This window comes from Theropithecus gelada, chromosome 2 (assembly GCF_003255815.1).
Source record: "Theropithecus gelada isolate Dixy chromosome 2, Tgel_1.0, whole genome shotgun sequence".
NCBI lineage: Eukaryota > Metazoa > Chordata > Mammalia > Primates > Cercopithecidae > Theropithecus > Theropithecus gelada.
In genome coordinates, this window is record NC_037669.1 from 136,307,286 (window position 1) to 136,321,184 (window position 13,899).

At 39.6% G+C, this 13,899-nt stretch overlaps 1 protein-coding gene across 2 annotated transcripts in view; it reads left to right on the top strand.

The window, feature by feature from the left end:
* The window catches only part of C2H3orf33 (chromosome 2 C3orf33 homolog), a 39,734-nt gene that overhangs the window by 23,589 nt on the left and 2,246 nt on the right, over positions 1 to 13,899 (top strand). For both annotated transcript variants that reach the window (XM_025376709.1, XM_025376710.1), the window contains 2 exons: positions 2,656 to 2,803; positions 11,101 to 11,261. In XM_025376709.1, coding sequence (XP_025232494.1) covers positions 2,656 to 2,803; positions 11,101 to 11,261 — 309 coding nt within the window. The remainder of the gene's footprint in view (positions 1 to 2,655; positions 2,804 to 11,100; positions 11,262 to 13,899) is intronic.

Below are 13,899 nucleotides of genomic sequence, written 5' to 3' on the forward strand. Positions count from 1 at the left end.
GCTTTCCATTGACATTGATTAATTCATTGGTATTCCCTTAGTGTTTTCACTAAACCGTGTTGGGAACCATCTGACTATGTGGATATTTAATCTGTATTTCTCTGTTTTTCTCATAAACTTGTCATAAGCAACTTTGTCCCGTGATTCAGATTCTTTGTGGTTTGATTTAGCATTTCTCCTCTCTTTCGTTTATATTCTGCATATTTCACATTCTTGAATGAATATTGAAAGTAGATCCAGAAGCTTTTTCCTCCCAACTTTTTCTCCTAAAAAATTTTGTCACATTCATTTTCCTTTCACCTAAATTCACCAGTTGTTAACATTTTGCTACAGTTGTATTCTCTCTCCCTTTGTGAAACCAATTCAAAGCAAGTTGCAGACATCATGAGACATCATCCATAAATACTTCATAGTGTGCTTCCTAAGAGCAAGGATGTTCTCCTACATACCCACATTAATGTTAGCACATCTAATACATTTAACATTTCTGCAGCAATCTTACATACAATAAAGTTCATATTCAGATGTATTTTCTAAAAAGTGTCCTTTATTGTTTTTTTCCCAATCCAACATTCAGTCAAGGATCATGCATTATATTTAGTTGTTATGTCTCATTAGACTCCTTTAATCTAGAATATTACTCCTTTTTTTTTTTTTGAGATGTAGTCTCGCTCTGTCACCAGGCTGGAGTGCAGTGGCACGATCTCAGTTCACTGCAACCTCCACCTCCCAAGTTCAAGCGATTCTCCTGCCTCAGCCTCCTGAGTAGCTGGGACTACAGGTACGCACCACCACACCCAGCTAATTTTTGTATTTTTAGTAGAGATGGGGTTTCACCATGTTGGCCAGGATGGTCTCTATCTATTGACCTCGTGATCCATCCCCCTTGGCCTCCCAAAGTGCTGGGATTACAGATATGAACCACCACATCCAGCCATTACTCCTACTTAAAAACAATTTTTGTCTTTCATGATGCTGACATTTTTAGAGTCCAAGCCAGTTGTCTTTTAATATGTTCCATAATCTGAATTTGTTTCTTTCCTTGTGAGATTCAACCTAAGCATTTTGGCAAGAAGGTGATGATATGTACTTCCTAGTTTATGACATCAGAATTCATGAGGCAGCAGGATTGTTTGAGGCAGGAGGATTGTTTGAGCCCAGGAGTTTGAGATCAGCCTGGGCGACAAGTGAAGACACCATCTCTACAAAAAATTTAAAAATTAACCAGGTGTAGTGGTGCACACCTGTAGTTCTACTTGGGGAGCTGTGGCAGGAGGATTACTGGAGCCCAGGAGGTCGAGGCTACAGTTGAGCCAGGATTATGCTGCTCAGCTGCAGCCTGGGCCACAGAGCGAGGCCCTGTCTAAAAAAACAGATCTGTAATGTTAGTTTGTCTTTTAATATTATCATACCTAATAAAATTAACAATAATCTCTTAGAATCATCTAATACCCAGTCTATAGTCAGAAGATCTTGATTCTCACTATGATTTTTAAAAATAGATAATCTATTCAAATAGTCTATATATATTATATGTTATATTTCTTAAATCTCATTTATTTTGTAATACGTTCCCACCCTTTTTTTCCAATGCCATTGTTTTGTTGGGAAAACAAAGTGATTTATTCTATAGTGTATTCCACATTCTGGGTTTGTCTCCTACATTATTCTTGTTTATAAAAATCTTCAGTTCAACTTTACTGTCATAGGAAGTTGGGTACTAATTTATTTATTTATTTTTTGACAGAGTCAGGTTCTCACTCTGTCACCCAGGCTGGAGTTTAGTGGCACTATCATGGCTCTCTGTAACCTTAAACTCCTGGGCTCAAGTGACCCTCCTGTTCTATGTTACCATGCCCAGCTGATTTTTACATTTTTTTTCTGGAGATGGTATCTCATTATGTTGCCCAGGCTGGTCTCAAACTTCTGGCCTCAAGTAACCCTCCAACTAAGCCTCCCAGAATGCTGGAATTATAGGATAAGCCATCGTGCCTGGCTTTTCCTTCTGTTATGTGAGCCTGTTAGCTAGCCATAATTATGATCAAAGCTTGTAGTATTGTCAATGTGGAAAAAAGTAGGCATAAAGTGTTGATTGATCCCAAGATATCACCTAAGTGTTAGGGATTGTAGTACATTCCTAATGTTAGCCTTTTTTTCTTTTTTCTTTTTTAAATGTGCCTTTTCTCCTACAAGATAAAAAAAAATGATAAGAAAAAAAATCTCGTTGGTTAAGGTTCTAATTTAATTTGACGGAGCTTTGTTTAAGTTTTCCCATCAGTATATGCATGAATAGATTGTACTTACGTGGAATAAGCTGGAGACTGTTTAACCAGATTTGTGTGGTGCCAGGCACAGATAGATACTCAATGTCTTTTGACGAATTGTGTCCTATTTTGAGGTTACAAGCTTTTCGAAGTTAGGAGTCTGTTTAATGTTCTTTATGTAGTGGCTTGAAAATAGTGAATAAGGATTTGTAAATAATGTTTCCATAAACACATTTGATTAAATCATATTAAAGTAATATAAAATTAGGAACTAAATTTTAAAATGTTGATGGTTATGTCTAATTGTGAAATGTTTTGATAATTTGACATTTTAAATTTTGAAATGACAATAATAATAAGTGGTTATATTTTTCTCCTTGTAAATCCATAGACATCAAAATTTACAAGCGCTTCAGATATTCCAGTAGAATTTATAAGAAGAAATGTTAAACTACGTGGACGATTACGCCGAATAACTGAGAATGGTTTAGAAATTGAACATATACCTATTACTTTACCTATTATAGCTTCGATGAGAAGTAAGTAAGGTACAAGATTAATGAAACTAAATAACTATTGTGGTCTTCTTTTATTAGATGTTATTTATAAAATATCAAAAAAAAAAGTCATTTTAATTCCTAATAACTTTCCATTGTCCATGAGAAAGTCTCAATTTTTGGCCTTATATATTAGGAGGTGCTTAATTTGGCTCAGATTTCCTTTTTTCTTTTACTTCTTTTTTTCCTTTTTCTTTCTTTTTTTTTTTTTGAGATAGGGTTTCACTCTTGTTGCCCAGGCTGGAGTGCAATGGCGCGGTCTCGGCTCACTGCAACCTCCGCCTCCCAGGTTCAAGTAATTCTCCTGCCTCAGCCTCCCGAGTAACTGGGATTACAGGCATGCGCCACCACGCCCTGCTAATTTTCTATTATTAGTAGAGACGGGGTTTTTCCATGTTGGCCAGGCGGGTGTTGGACTCCTGGCCTCAGGTGATCCTCCCGCCTTGGCCTCCAAAAGTGCTGGGATTACAGGCGTGAGCCACCACACCTGGCCCTTTCGGTCCTTTTTTAAATTCAACTATTCAGTCATTCAGTCATTCATTTCACAAATGTTGAGCACCTATTATGGTCTAGGACCTAAGCTAATTGTACAATGTTGGGTAAAACAAACAAAGTTCCTTTAACCCTTGAAGCTTACAGTCTAGGTGGAAGATAGACAACAGACAAATGAAAAGTTGTCCTAAGAGCTATGAAGAAAAGGAGCAGGATACTAGGATAATTCTGGGTGGTCTTGGGGTGGCAGTAATAGAATCTATACATATAGAGTAGTCAGAGAAGGCCACATTGAGGAATTGTTGTTTAATCAGGTACCTGAAGAATTAAGAGGAGGCTAGCTAGGAAGAGCATAGGTGAGAAAGAGCATGATGCTTTTGACAAGACATACCAAGACTCCTGTGTTTGAGATACAGGGAGGAAGGGTGTAAGCCAGGGGTATCCAATGTTTTGGCTTCCCTGGGCCATACTGGAAGAAGAAAAATTTTCTTGGGCCACACATTAAATACACTAATGATAGCTGATGAGCTAAAAAAAAAAAAAGCAAAACAATATCATAATGCTTTAAGAAAGTTTACAAATTTGTGTTGGGACATATTCAAAGCCGTCCTGGGCTGCATGTGGCCCACAGGCTGCAGATTGGACAAGTTTGGTATAAGATACCACTTTCCTGCTGCAATTCCCATTTCTCCTTGCTTCACATCAAAGCCCCTAGGCACACACAGACTTTCCTGCTGCTTATATGCATTCTCATAACCCTGGGCCTGGCTCTTTGCTTGGAGTGTCTTGGCCTCTGTTGAACATCAATTGATTCTTTAGGATCTGGCTCAACTGTCAGCTCTTTTGTGAAGCCTCCTTAACTGCCAGGCTGAATTAGCCTCTTTCTTTACTATACCCCACAACAATTTATGATACATACACTGCAATTATAGTGCTTATTCACCTTTTTCTGCTATTGTTATGTATTTAGGTTTATATTCCTCACTGAACTGTGAGCCCCTGATGGGCAAGGATTTTCTCCTTTTCATTTTGGTATTCAAAGTCCCTAGAAAAATACTTATTAGCCAATAGAGACTTGGTAAAATTTGTCAAATGGATTAATTTAGTTCTATTTATGGCTCTTCTTAATATTCTGATTTTATGAAGAAAGGAGTTCCTTTTTAAAATCCCAAGGTGAACGAATATCACTCTCTTCAATAACGTACAACTATAAAGGAACAAGATTGATTTTTCCCCACCAAACATACTTGATACAATTAATTCTTTTAGTAAACCAAAGAGAACTTACACAGTTTTAATGAGTGTTGCTCCCTGAAGAGAGATTACCAAGGATGGTCTTTTTTGACCATCTCAGCTCTAAGTAGGATTTACACTTCGCAAGTCCTTTAGCTTCTCAGTTGTTGTAATAATTTAAATCTCCCCTATCTGATAGTAATGACTCATCAGAGCTTAGCCAGCCAGATCATCACTTGTGGTTATCCAGGCTATGCATTGCATGTCTACAGGGGTGATATTCAACAGAAATCTGCCTCCTGAAATCATGCAATACCACAGCACTGTAATTGCCATATATGATTTTTATTATTAATGGGTCTCACAACAAATAATAAAGTGATTATGTAATTTGGTACATAGAATCTGAATTTTAGAGTCTAAGGGAGCCTTAGAAGTTCCTTAAATTCCACTTTTCTCCTCCACTTATTTTAATATTTTCTACAGAGATTAAATGCCATCTAGCTAATAATGTTGAAATCAAAGCTAGAAAACAGATTTTCCATCACTCAGTTCAGAACTGCATGTTCTATAGACATGTAGAAGTTAAAGAAACAGATGATAAATGTCTTATACCTCTCAACAGGTATTAACCACTACAAATGTCATGATAGTGCTAATGCCTGTTTTGTGACTAACATAAACTGCTTATGTGAAAAAGATTATTTTGCGCTTTCAGACATGAAACCTATTTACCTGTAAAATTGTTTTAGAGCTAGAAAGTTGTTACCCAAACACCATTTTGAATGATACGATAAGTTGCTAGAGCATAGTCGTCATTTTAAAATAGTTAATTAAAAGCTCCTTATGTTCCTTTCACTATTTTTACTTCTTGATTTATGTAATAGAAATAGGTGTTTATTCTATTTCTGAGGAGGGCTAAGATCCAGGTCCTAAAAATGGAGATCATTCTTACCAAGAAGGTTTGGTTCAAATGACTTAACATAGTAGTAGAGGCTGCATGGTGTAGTAGAACACAGATTGATGTGTGAAGCTGTGTTCTGTTTCTGCTTTTGGTCTGTGGTTCCCACCACCATCAAACAAGAGAGTTATAAGATTTCTGAGACTCCTTTCTAATGGCAATTCTGTGCCACCTATCCCTTCTGTGATCTTATTTTTGGTGTGTGTGAATGAGGAGGTGCGCGCGCGCACACACACACACACACACACACAGCCTAAACATTTTATGAAGTGAAACATTTAGAATACTTAATTCCTCCAATTATTACTGAATGCCTGCGCTGTTGCTACAGTCTCAGTACAGCGGCAAAGAAAATGGGCACACACTTACAGTAGTCATAAAACCTGCAGTCTAGTGAGGAAATTATTCAAAGCTTCTCTTATCCCTGATGGTAAAAAAAAAAAAAAAATGTTTTTGACATAGGTGTAGATGATTCTGCTGTCATACAACTTCCTGTGTCTCATGAAGTTGTACATTGTCATGAATCCACTTATAGTATTTTATAGATCTAGAGTTATTTTTAAAAAATCAGTTTTTGTATTATGTCCTATCTCTCTAAAAACCTTAAAAATATTTAGCCACAAAGTTTCCCACTCATCTCATGAGGCAGAAATGTAACAGACTCCCTAGTTGGGGTTTGCTTCAGTTTTCATCTTATGTCTGTAGTTTTTCTAAATAATCATGATCCTTCCCTTACTTGACATAGTCACTCTCTACTCCCTTCTGCTTCTCTGTGTATTTGAAACACCCAAGTCCCACCTTATATTTATTGATTGATTTTGAGACTGGGTCTTGCTCTGTCCCCCAGGCTGGAGTGCAGTGGTGCGATCACGGCTCACTGCAGCCTCCTCCTTTCAAGCCAAAGCAATTCTCTTACCTCAGCTTCCTAAGCAGCTAGGACTGCAGGAGTGCACCATCATGTCCACTAATTTTTAAGTTTATTTTTTGTAGAAATGGGGTCTTGCTGTGTTTCCCAGGCCCTTCTTGAACTTCTGGGTTCAAGACACTGGCCCACCTCTACCTCCTAAAGTGCTGAGATTACAGGCTGAGCCACTGCATCTGGCCAAGTTCTACCTTTTTGATAGAGTTCTCTTGGCCTACTCCACTGGAGCCTAAGTTCTCCCCTCCTAACCAGCACCTACTGTGTCATCCCATCTATTATGAATTGGGCTTTATTTACTTATTTATTTTTGATGTTTGTGTAAACGATTTATTGAAGGGCTGAGAATATAGAGGGATTCATGTCACAGTAACACAAAACTAAAAAATTCATAGGTTAGAAATCAAAGACCAGGTGGTGGTGGCTTTTGCCAGTATTTCCAGCATTTTGAGAGGCTGAAACAGGAGGATCCCTTGAGCCCAAGAATTTGAGACCAGCCCTGGCAACATTGTGAAACCCTGTCTCTACAAAAAAATTTTAAAAATTAGCGATGGCTCATACCTGTAATCCAGCACTTTGGGAGGCTGAAGCGGGTGGATCGCTTGAGTCCAGGAGTTTGAGACCAGCCTGGGCTACATGGTGAAACCCTGTCTCTACAAAAAATACAAAGATTAGCAAAGTGTGGTGGTGCAGGTCTGTAGTCCCAGATACTTGGGAGGCTGAGACAAGAGGATTGCTTGAACCCAGGAAGCAGAGGTTGCACTGAGTCAAGATCATGCCACTGCACTCCAGCCTGGGTAACAGAATGAGAGCTGATTTCAAAAAACAAACAAATAAACAAAAAAATTAGCTGGGCCTGATGGCATGTGCCTGTTGTCCTGGTTACTTGGGGGGCTGATATGGGAGGATTGCTTGAGCCTGGGAGGTTGAGGCTACAGTAAGCCATGATCATACCACTGCACTCCAGCCTGGGTGGCAGAGCAAAACCATATCTCCACACCATACACACACACACACACACACACACACACAGTGGTTCACGCCTGTAATCCCAGCACTTTGGGAGGCTGAGGTGGGCAGATAACTTGAGGTCAGGAGTTCAAGGCCAGTCTGGCAAATACGGTAAAACTGCCTTTCTACTAAAAATACAAAATTAGCTGGGGGTGGTGGTGGGGGTGTGGTGGCATGCGCTGGTAATTCCAGCTACTCAGGAAGCTGAGGCAGGAGAATCACTTGAGGCAGAGGTTGTAGTGAGCCAGATTGCACCACTGCACTCCTTCCTGGGTGACAAAGAAACTGCATCTCAAAAAAATAAAAAATAAAAGTAACATTTGCTTTTTCAAAAAAGTAATTTTTTTCTGGAAGATTTATTTTTAAATTCTTATTGATCACATTTTAAATACTCAATGGGGAATTTGCTAATTTAAAGGAATGGAATGACCTTTGTCAAGTAAATAATTAGGATATTAATACTTAGGTTGATAGTGTTTTATTAGATTAACGGACCATCCACTTCAAGGTTTTGGTCCCAAAAGCTTTGGTCTCAAAGACTATGGGGTTGACACAGGATTTTTTGGCTCTGCTTCGCCAGAGACCCCCACAGCTGGTGATGCCCCTGCCTGGACCTTGCTTGGCCCTGGGCTTGCCACAGGAGGTATTCTGCCCCCTTGGCCCGGTGGGCTGCACTTGGCTTGCACCCTGGTCTGGACCCTATGCTCATTTGCACTTGCCATTTAGTGGGTCATGATTCTTGTCCCACATCCAAGAATGAGGTTAGCTGACCGCTGGTGGGTGAGCAAGGCAAAGTTTTGTTGAGTGAACAAAACAACTGTCAGCAGAGAGGGTGCTTGAGTTGTGTAACCCCACCCCCAGCACCTGAAGTCAGGTAGTCCCCTGCCCGAAGACAGGCAGTCTCAAAGTGTGGCTGAGTTTGGGGCTTTTTAGGCTCAGAATGGGTGAGTGCATGCTAATTGGTTTGCGAGTATGCAAAAAAGGCTAAAAAAAAGGGCACCACTAAAAGATGAGCATGACAGTGCAAAAACCAATTAGGGAAGGGTAGCTATATGTAAAATAGGTGAAGGGTGGGGATCAATCACAGGAAAGCGCACCAAACAAGAAAAGAGGTTGTCTATCCAGTCCATGGATTTATCTGAGACTTGTAGCTCGTTTTTCAGGCTTTAAACTGTATTTGGTTTGAAGGTCAGGTTTCACTGGGCACCTGCCCCTATCTGCCTGGGAATTTGACTGTCTCCTGCCGCTATCAGGATGTCTTACTGCAAGAGGATTGATGGTGTTGGCAACATTAAAGGGTTGGAGAGAGACCTCAGAATTTTCAGGCTTTCTGTAACTCATTATGTACTAAGATTTGATATCATTTAATCTTTGTTGTATGTACTACCTTAATCTAATTTGTGTATTTACTTATTGTAACACAAAGTTTTTGTAAAAGTATGATCATTCTACAAATACCTTATTTCTTCTTCTTCTTCTTCTTCTTTTTTTTTTTTTTTTTTTTTGAGACAGTCTCACTCTATCGCCCAGGCTGGAGTGCAGTGGCGCAATCTCGGCTCACTTCAGCCTCTGCCTCCTAGATTCAAGTGATTCTCGTGCCTCAGCCTCCTGAGTAGCTGGGATTACAGGCACGCACCACCATGCCCAGCTAATTTTTGTGTTTTTTTGTCTGTTTGTTTTTGAGAGGGAGGTTCGCTTTTGTTGCCCAGGCTGGAGTGCAATGGCATGATCTCGACTCACTGCAAACTTTGCCTCCCAAGTTCAAGCAATTCTCCTGCCTCAGCCTCCAAAGCAGCTGTAATTACAGGCTTGTGCCACCATGCCTGGCTAATTTTGTATTTTTAGTAGAGACGGGGTTTCACCATGTTGGTCAGGCTGGTCTTGAATTCCTAACCTCAGGTGATCCACCTGCCTCAGCCTCACAAAGTGCTGGGATTACAGGTGTGAACCACCACGCCTGGCCTTAAATTTTGTATTTTTAGTAGAGATGGGGTTTTACCATGTTGGCCAGACTGATCTTGAACTCCTGACCTCAGGTGATCCGCCCTCCTCGGCCTCCCAAAGGGCTGGGATTATAGGCGTGAGGCACTGCACCTGGCCTTCTTTATTTTGAGATAAGTTCTTGCCCTGTCGCCTAGGCTGGAGTGCAGGAGTGCAATTGCTTATACCTTTTGATGCTTCTCAAACTAAAATTCTAGGACACGTTTTAAGAAGCCTGTATCCTGGCCGGGCGCGGTGGCTCAAGCCTGTAATCCCAGCACTTTGGGAGGCCGAGACGGGCGGATCACGAGGTCAGGAGATCGAGACCATCCTGGCTAACACGGTGAAACCCCGTCTCTACTAAAAAATACAAAAAACTAGCCGGGCGAGGTGGCGGGCGCCTGTAGTCCCAGCTACTCCGGAGGCTGAGGCAGGAGAATGGCGTGAACCCGGGAGGCGGAGCTTGCAGTGAGCTGAGATCCGGCCACTGCACTCCAGCCTGGGTGACAGAGCAAGACTCCGTCTCAAAAAAAAAAAAAAAAAAAAAAAAGAAGCCTGTATCCTAAACACTTTTTTTTTTTTTTGGTCAAATACTATAACAGTGTTCTAGGCTATCTTCTTGAACTGAAGTATTACTTCTTTCCTGGAGAATAGATGGATTTAACTTTATATTTTCAACCATTATGTAAGAGCTTAATGTATGTTAAATGTATAATTTTTTTTAAGACACTAAGTTTTTTTTTGTCAGCTGTTATCCATTTTTGGAAAGTTATAAACTTTTTCTAAAGTAAAATCTTGTTATTAAAGTCACATTGGTTAAAATTCTATCAAGGATTTGGGTAAATAGGTCTTCTTCATATTATGCTTCTTAGAATATCAATTGATAAAATCCTGTCTAGAAGTCAGTTTTGCAAAATGTATAAGCATAACAGTGTTGATGTAGATCAGTATTTGTTGAGAAGGGACGACATCTTCAATAAGTGAAAAAGCAGTTTCTGTGGTTCTTTTGGTGGTAATAGCCCATATTATTAAACTGAAGGTCTATAGCTTTATGTGTGTATATGTAAAAATAAGCATGGGAGGTTGAAAAAAGAAGGTTAAATTAGTTAAATCTCACTTCCTGTTCTGAAGCTTACTGAAATGGATTTTTGAAGGCTGGGTGCGATGGCTCATGCCTGTAATCCCAGCACTTTGGGAGGCCGAGGTGGGTGGATCACTTGAAGCCACGGGTTTTGAGACCAGCTTGGCCAACATAACGAGACCCTGTCTCTACTAAAAATGCAACAATCAGCTGGGCATGATGGTGCATGCCTGTAATCCCAGCTACTCAGGAGGCTGAGGCACGAGAATCACTTGAACCTGGGAGGCAGAGATTGCAGTGAACCAAGATTGCGCCACCTTACTCCAACCTGGGTGACAGAGTGAGAGCCTGTTTCAAGAAAAAAAAAAGAAAAAAAAAAAAAAGAAAAGAAAGAAATGGGTTTTTGAAATTACTCTGTTATGTATACTTGTATTGTTTTAAAAGAAAACTTGAATATAGAAATAAATGGGTCTACATTTAGAGAGACTGGGTATTTATAAATAAACATAATATATTTGTTTATGTTTTGGAGGCCAAATGACTGGAATTTGCTTTTACAACATGCTGTTAAAGCTGAACTCTTTTCTACCTCACCTTTTTAGAGGAGCCACGTGGTGCTTTGCTGGTTAAGCTGGCTGGAGTAGAACTCACTGAAACTGGGAAGGCATGGTTACAAAAAGAGCTAAAACCTTCCCAATTACTATGGTTCCAACTTCTTGGAAAGGAGAATTCAGCACTCTTTTGCTATCTTTTAGTGAATAAGGTAAGCAGTGTGAAGAAACAACTAGCAATATCTTATTCTTCTTATTGCTTATGTGTAAACACTTATTTAACTAGAACTTTGGATATATAACGGGACTGACTTTTTTTTTGCTTTTTTAAACTGCTACGGATAGTGATTATGCATAGAGAACTAGGTGTCTTATATACAAATTTTATTTTAGTTATATATGTAATATATGTTTATTATAGAAAAATAAAATTAAGAAAAAAGAAAAACTTCAAATTATTATTTATTATTATTATTTATTTATTTATTTTTAGATGGAGTCTCACTCTGTTGCCGGGCTGCAGTGCAGTGGCATGATCTTGGCTCACTGTAACCTCCACCTCCCAGGTTCAAGTGATTCTCCTGCCTCAGCCTCCCGAGTAGTTGGGACTACAGGGGCCTGCCACCATGCCCAGCTAATTTTTGTATTTTTAGTGGAGATGGTGTTTCACCATGCTGACCAGGATGGTCTTAATATCTTGACCTTGTGATCCACCCACCTCGGCCTCCCAAAGTGCTGAGATTACAGGCGTGAGCCACTGCGCCTGGCCTATTATTTACTATTATTATTTTTTGAAACAGAGTCTTACTCTGTTGCCCAGGCTGGAGTGCAGTGTCATGATCTTGGTTCACTGCAACCTCTACCTCCCAGGTTTAAGCAATTCTGCTGCCTCAGCTTCCTGAGTAGCTGGGACTAGAGGTGCACACCACCACGCCTGGCTAATTTTTTGTATTTTTAGTAGAATGAAGTTTCGCCATGTTGGCCAGGCGCTTCTCGAACTCCTGACCTCAGGTGATCCGCCTGCTTCAGCCTCCCAAAGTGCTGGCATTATAGGCATGAGCCACCATGGCCATAAACTTCAAATTATTAATGACTCTGGGCATTGCTAATTTAGGAAGTATCATTATATGTTTGTTTATGTATGGGTATATTACATCATGCTTGTTACTATAAACCACTTGTTGAGTGAGGCTTGTCAGCTGGAAACTACAAACAGCCAGGGTGTTTCCTGAGGGTTTGCTTAGTCTGGTCCAATATGTTGTTGATAGGTCTGTCTAAGTGTATAAATCTTTAAACCATAAAGTTGAACATTATTAAGTACTAGTTCTGATCAGTGATGAGTCATTTAAAGATATTGCCTCAGAGTTTTCTTACCTTTATAATTGGCCATAGCCATTGTATAACTGGAAATGACAGTTTCATCTTTGTTGCTGAATCACTGTCCCGAATCCCTGGATGTGTCTTACTCCAGATTTTTTTGGTGGGCCATCAGATAGGTTTTCATACCTTGATCACTTCTATGATATTCAGCTCTTAAAATTATAATTATGAGCTGGGTACAGTCACTTGTGCCTGTAATCCCAGCAACTCAGGAGGCTGAGGTGGGAGGAATGCTTCAGCCTACACAGTCGAGACTGCAGCGAGCTATGATCGCGCCACTATACTTCAACCTGGGTGACAGAGACAGACCCCTTCTTTTAAATAAAATAAGATGATTAGAATTTTGACCATTTTAATTCTTAAAAGCTTTTTGAATTATTAATAGAAAGCTTAATGAAATTCCTTAATTTTTGCATGTCCAGATGATATTCAGTACTTTCAAAATAAGAATTATCTAAAACTAATTAATTAAAGTATCTTATATTTTAAAAGTAAGTTTAAAAGTAAGTTAATAAAGGCTGGGCATGGTGACTCATGCCTGTAATCCCAGCACTTTGGGAGGCCGAGGCCGGCAGTACACTTGAGATGAGGAGTTCGAGACCACCCTGGCCAACTTGGTGAAACCCTGTCACTACTAAAAATACAAAAATTAGCTAGGCATGGTGCTGGGTGCCTGGAATCCCAGCTACTCAGGAGGCTGAGGCAAGAGAATCGCTTGAACCCTGGAGGCGGAGGTTACAGTGAGCCGAGATTGTGCCACTGCACTCCAGCCTGGGTGACAGAGTGAGACTCCGCTTCAAAAAAAACAAAAACAAAAACAAAAAAAAGTAAGTTAATAATACAAAGTTGTATAAAACATCCCAAAGGCCTTACAAAAATATTAGCTTTTAAATTAAAGAGTATAATTACCAAAAAGAGGAGATAATTATGATGATGATAAAGATAGCAATGATGTATATTTTGAGGGTCAACATGTGCCAGACACTGAGCTAAGGTGCCATGCTTATATTATGTCACTTATCTTCAAAACCACTCTACAGGGTTGTTGTTTTTATTCCCACTTTCAGGTGAGACTTTTAGGGAAACTGATTGTCTTGATCAGGGTAACCCAGAAGAAGAGCCTGTATCCAAACCCAACTCTTCCTGGCTCCTGAGCCTACATTTCATCTTATAAGCATATCTTTATTTTATCTCGCTTCCTAGTTGACCAAACTACGCTATACACATAGAGGGATAATTTACTTCTCCTGTTTGAATTTTGCTAATGTGTGAGGTGGACTTTTAATTATTCTGAGTTTGGTTCAAGGGAATGAGCTTATAAGATTTGAAAGATTTAGAAAAATATAATTGCTTTATAACTGTTATCATGTACTAAAAATTTCTGAATTTGAAGGAACAGAATTTTATTAACCCTTTGTTAAGATTAAAATCCCACAAGGATTGTAGAAGTATCTAGGCAGGATCTCCTTT